Here is a 6,271-nt window from a genome sequence, read left to right as displayed (position 1 = left end):
GCAATACCATCAACCAACGACAATACCATCAATACCATCAACCAACGACAATACCATCAATACCATCAACCAACGACAATACCATCAATACCATCAACCAACGACAATACCATCAATACCATCGACCAACGACAATACCATCAATACCATCAACCAACGACAATACCATCAATACCATCAACCAACGACAATACCATCAATACCATCAACCAACGACATAAATTACTACAACATGGTCAACTGACTATTGCCATTATTTTTGTTTTTTTAAACTTTAACATATGACTGGTCCTGATATCATTGATATCGAATGGATGAAAACGAAATAATTAACCTTGACAAAAGTTGCAAGTTGTTTGCTTGAAACTATCCAAGTTCTTTCTTTTCTCTCTTCATAATATTGCAGCAAAGATATAAAAGAATTATTCTAACAAAGATTTTTCTATTGTTGATCAAAATAGAATTTGTTTTCATTGTCCCCCCCCCACACACACACACACACACTCCCATCTATGGTTTTGGGGAAATATGAGGGAGTCAGGATGGGTTTTGTGAGATGAACATTTTGTTTGAAAAATAGCAGTCACTCGAATAGGTAAGCAAGAGTCAGTCTTAGAGAAAGAGCATTTTCATTAGGACAGCCTTGATATGTTGACCACCCACTTCTACTATGTTGAGCAGAACACAATGTGGAATTAGAAGTTGAAATACATAGATTTGCTAGAAAATTAGTCTGCTCTGTGAGTTGCTATTAGAAAATCTAAGTAGAACCTGGCAGGAACACAGGTTCAGCATAGCTGAAAGAACAACAAACCTTATACTGTTGTGTGAGAATTTTGTTGCCTACATTGGTGGATAGCCGTGGGTAGCTCTGGTATTAGGGTAGAAGAAGCTGAAACACCTACTAGACTGTTTCTGATGAAACATCAACTTGTGCATTTGGGAATAAAGTACAGCAGCACCATCAGCACACAAGTGTTTATCCTAAATGGATGTATGGGGAAATATGAATAGTTATTGTTCAACTTAGTTCCCTATAAAATGGTATTGACAGTAGTCAGTATTGTACAAAATGTAAGAAAGCTGATGATTCTGTTCAGGAGAGCCAAGAGAACCATAATAGAATCTTCCATCTTATCAGAATGTGTTTAACAGACACTCAGTGGGATGGTGTGAGGGGCGAAGTTGTCAGCCTCAGCTGAGATTTTGTAATACAACAGCAAATTAATGAAGGAGCTCTATGTGGTCACTTGACCTACTGAAAATAACAACCAAATCTCCTTTAAATTATACCCTGCCACTTTAAAAGAAAAACTTTTTGGAGAATGTAGTCCTACATAAACAGTGTCTGAAAATAAGATGGGATGGTCATAACTAGAGCACCATTAATCATAAATCTGCTTGGTCAAGGCTGACCTGAAGTTAAACAGCTACAAAGAACAATGTTATAGAAAGATAAGACTAACTCAAAGCAAAATTTAACCCTTTTGTTACCATATTTCTGTTGAAATATGCTGCCTTTGTTTCAATTAAGTTTTAAAATAATGAAGAATTTAATAAATTATTTTGGTTGGTATTAAACTGGCATTTTGGAACATACACATGAAATTATTTTTGAAGGTTTCATTTAGAATCACTTTAAAGAAGAAGGATAGTATCAAAAGGTTTAAAGAAATTCTACTGAATTCTTCTTTCCAAGTCCTTTCATACCTGATTATTTTCTACTGGAACTATTTTGACCATTTGGTGGTAGGGGGGGGGGCAACTCTCTGCCCTAAACCATGTGTTTTTATATATATAATGGAAATTAAGAATTTAAGGATTGCAATGGAACAAAGATATTATTGTGAAGTAATCTTTCATTGCCCCAAAAATATTTCTATCTGGCATGTGAAAACTAAGTTTATTTTTGCCTCATTCATTTGTGGCTTTTGTCTGCAAGGCATTCATTTTTATTCCCTTATTGTTAGCTTTTTGTATATTATTGTTGGAGTATGAAAACTTTTGTTGCTAAAATCGTACATACATACAGACATAAATACATATGTACATACATGTCCGTCTGTATAATGCCTACACACACACACTCACCTACACGTTCCAGCCAAATTTTACACCAACCCAATAATGAAACTATTGCCCATAATTATCTCATTTCTTCATTAACAGTGGAGGGTTTTTATTCCGTTGCTTGTGATTTTCTTTCTTCCTTACAGCTGTTACACATGTTGTTGGATTCGGTTTGCCTTCATCATTTTCTTGGCTGGACAAGTATACTAATAAAGCTCCTGAAAAAAACTTATTTGAAACAGATGTCTTTGACCCATTGAAATACATGAATATTGAAGATAATGGGAAGAAAGGTACTGAATTTCTTTTAATTTCTGCCCCCCTTTGCAATCAAACGATGTTGTAAAGAAAAATACCTATTTGCATATCTCTTGATGCACACAATTCATAAGCACTTACTAATCTAAAATTAATACAAGCATGCATGGATGCATACATACACATGTGTGTGTGTGTGTGTGTGTACTCTCTTATATATCAAGTCTTTGTTAACCATATATCTTGAAGCAAATTCAGCTATAAGTAATAGTTTATAATTCAGCTATAAGTAATAGTTTATAATACATTGAGGTTAAAAGCCCCTTTGCCAAAAAAAAGAAGGTGGAAAGCTGCCCCCAGGACTTGAAACACTCACAGACATGGAATCGGTTACATTAAAGCAGCTTTCCATCTTCCTTTTGTTGCATCAGCGACTTACATTTTACCAGCAAGAAAGTTTCTGTACATTAGGAACACAGGCTTCTACATATGCATTATATATATATATATACACATACACACACACACACACACACATATATATATAGCAAACAAGCACTTAAAGCATGCAATTTTTCATTCTATATTCTCTCAGTATTTCTCCTATACAGACATATTTATGGCCACAACTTGCCTGAAGACTCTGTGCTGCAACCACAGGCAAAACTCAGAACAGGTCAACTACAATAGAATATTATTAATCTCTATGATATTGAGTAGTCTTTTTTTCTGACAGTCAACATTAAAAGGATATATGTGTGTGTGTACACATGTACACGCGCGCACACACACACACACACACGCTTTAAGTGCTTAAAATATGCAATATTTCCCCTCAAAATATTCAGTGTTATTAATTTCTTGGATTATGCAAATATACCCACTTGAACTAAATTACCAAAAACTAGCCCATATTTACATCAGTTTTTGCATAAATAACCAAAGAGTTTTTTTTTTTTTTGTGGGTGGGGGTTCTACTTGCATTTTTTTGTCACCTCTTTCAGTATATTTTTGGATTCATTTTGATTTTTTTTTTAATGCAATGTATATCAAATTTTGCATCTTTATAATTGCTATGATTAACACATTAGTCTGTGATTTTGAAATTATTTGCTTAATTATTTCTGTTAATACCCAAACCATGCTACTATTGTTTCTGCATGTGTGTATATATATACATATATATATGTGTATGTTGAGACTATTATACTTTTGAATATTATTGTAATGGAATGTTGGAAATCATTTTGTTTCTTCTTACATTTAATTTTAATTTTTACATGATTGAATGTTAAATTATTAGGTTTGAAAATTAATTAGATGTCCTCAGTCGATGTTTATTAAACAAGAATATGGTAATGCCAAATACTGATGTGACATTTCAGTGAAGGATCTTTTATTAGCAACAAGCTGGTCAGACCATCATTTTTAAATACCTGGCAGTGCACATTAGATATGTTGTCCCCTCTACACTGACCAGCCCACTTTCACCTTTGCCCCCATATCTTTTTGAAAGTTCAACAGCTTGTGAAATGTCTATCTTCCACAGAAACTCCTCCAACACAACAAAGCTCTCTCTCTCTCTAGCTTGATTTTTGTGATTGAAAAGGTGTGGCTAGTGATACATTTGATCTCCTCAGAACTTTTATTTATTTATTCATTAATTCACCAGGGTACAACTGGAGCAGCCCCACTCTCTATCCAGCACCATCTATTTAGTACTGGGATTTATTACAAGAATTTGCCTTCATGACTACCCTGTAGGTTGTTGTCAGCACTTTTTTAGGCACTTGGATGACACTTGATCCAAGACATGAACAACCAGAACAAATACCACTAGGTATCTGGTCCAGTGTTCATACTGTTCTAACAATCTATTACCCATGGTTGATACTAATTTTGTCAACCACAAAAATTTGAAAAGCAAAATTGCCTCTGACAGAATTTGATCTTAGAGCACAGAGTTAGAATATAAATACTCTGCCAGTTCACCAGCAAATCTAATCTAAATTAATCTTTTGGTCAGATAAAAAGATTAGCAATATTTTTATGTCATACATTATTCATTCCCAAAGCGTGTGTCACAAACTCCATGGAGAGTCACAAGTACCTTAACAACAATAGTAGTAGTAGTAGTAGTAGTAGTAGCAGTAGCAGTAGCAGTAGCAGCAGTATTAGTTACATTTCCAAAAGAGGAAAATAAAATTTATCCAACACTTTGTGATCCGAACCCGCTTAAAAGTACCTTTCTTTGTATAATGCAAAATGTCTCATTTGAAATTGTTTGTGTTTAAATTAAGATCCTTCCACTGTGTTTCTATAGCAGCCTTGTATTAGGTTCCATTCTGAATACCAAATTGATAAGTCTACAAAATTGTACAATTCTTTATCTTCAAAATTAACTGAAGGCTAGAAATGTGGCCCCAGTAGGATTTAGGGTAATGCAAAAGACAAACTTGCAAATACATCTGATTACTGACTTCAAGTTGCAGTTTCAATTTCACTGTGCCCCTTGACAAAGCTGACTAAATATAATGATTTCTCTCTACTGAAGAAATTAGTAAATATTATGCTGAATATAGTTTGTTGCTAATATATCTTGCTTTGCCTAAAAATGCAGGGGCATAATTGCTATCCAATCTTGATTTAATTAACCAAGATTACATTTCTTTCATTACTATGTGTATCTCTGTTTTTTGAATGAGTACATCATGTTCATGTATATTTTAAGAAGTGATGGTCAAGGTTTGCCATCAGAAGTGTGTCCAGCTGTAAAACAAGGCTTCAAAAAGTCCTATTCAAGCCTTTCCACCAAAACAACATTTAAAAAAAAGAACAGTGATGATAATAAATTTCTGAATGTATTAAGTAGGACTCTTTAATTGACTATACATCTACTAATACTTTATAAAAACTTTAATTAGAACAAAGTAGTCACAAAGTGGTATCAGCTAGTTTTGAACTCCTATCGCTGTCTATCAGTTGCCAATCTATTTCACATGCTGAGAATTCATAGTTAAACAAACTTAATCAGTTCTTAACCAAATAATCCTCATTCTGGTGAACTTCATTAGACTTTTCCTCAGTTCAAATTCTCACAAATGTCTCCAGTTAGAGATATCAATTTGATACAGTTGAAGTTTGTCACTCTTCAGACGTCATTGAAATGCAATATTGTTTTATAAAGAAAACAAAAAGAATCTCAACTCAACACACTCTTAAAACAATGTATCCCTTTATCCTTCTTTTGTTGGGGTTTAATTATTTTTTCCTCCTACCGTAACCTGTTTGAGTAGGTAAACTGTTGTTTCATTCCCATTTCAACCTGTAGTATCTAATTAGCCATATTGCTCACCAGCTTTCTCTGTGTTAATGGACATAGAGCTATTAACTTAGCTCATTAATAAATCCTTTTTAATCTTTTGCAATAGTTAATGTAATAATACTTAGTTATTACCTGTGAGTGTTGTTTTCCTATCATTTTGGCCTGCTGTAAGATTTCCCCCCCATTTTGCTTTCTGTATTATGCTCCTGTGCAACCAGCTTTAGTATGTAGTTCTACTTGTGTTGCAGCCCAGCCTCCTCTGGTAAAATCCCATCAGGAACAGGGGAACCTCTCTCTCACAATTCAGGAAGAATTTGATCCACTGAAACCTGCATTTGTATTAAGTAAGACCAGTGTGCTAGCACTAAAGCAAATATGCAAATATGCAGCTTTTATTTCCAAATTATTGCCTGATGCACCTTCATCCCCCCTTTTCCCTACTAATCCTTTACTGTTATTGAATGTTTGTTTCTTGTTCATTTGTTTTCCTTGTAATTATGCAATTAATATATTAATATATCATTCAAATTCATTTTCATGCACTTTTCCCATTTCAATTATTGAGCTGAATCCCCCGTTTTCAATCCAGTACATACCTTAGTCGTATGTACAGAAAAT

General features: G+C 34.0%; 1 protein-coding gene across 2 annotated transcripts in view; it reads left to right on the top strand.

Annotated features, from left to right (window-relative positions):
• Positions 1-6,271, top strand: part of LOC106875100 (inositol polyphosphate 5-phosphatase OCRL) — an 81,758-nt gene that overhangs the window by 25,172 nt on the left and 50,315 nt on the right. Inside the window, exons 5-6 of one of the 2 annotated variants that reach the window (XM_052971391.1) lie at positions 2,217-2,363; positions 5,902-5,997. In XM_052971391.1, coding sequence (XP_052827351.1) covers positions 2,217-2,363; positions 5,902-5,997 — 243 coding nt within the window. The remainder of the gene's footprint in view (positions 1-2,216; positions 2,364-5,901; positions 5,998-6,271) is intronic. The other variant, XM_052971392.1, reaches the window with a different exon arrangement.

The sequence above is a fragment of the Octopus bimaculoides genome, chromosome 10 (assembly GCF_001194135.2).
Source record: "Octopus bimaculoides isolate UCB-OBI-ISO-001 chromosome 10, ASM119413v2, whole genome shotgun sequence".
NCBI classification, from domain to species: domain Eukaryota; kingdom Metazoa; phylum Mollusca; class Cephalopoda; order Octopoda; family Octopodidae; genus Octopus; species Octopus bimaculoides.
Note: the sequence above shows the minus strand (reverse complement) of the source record. Positions and strands in the feature narration are given on the sequence as shown.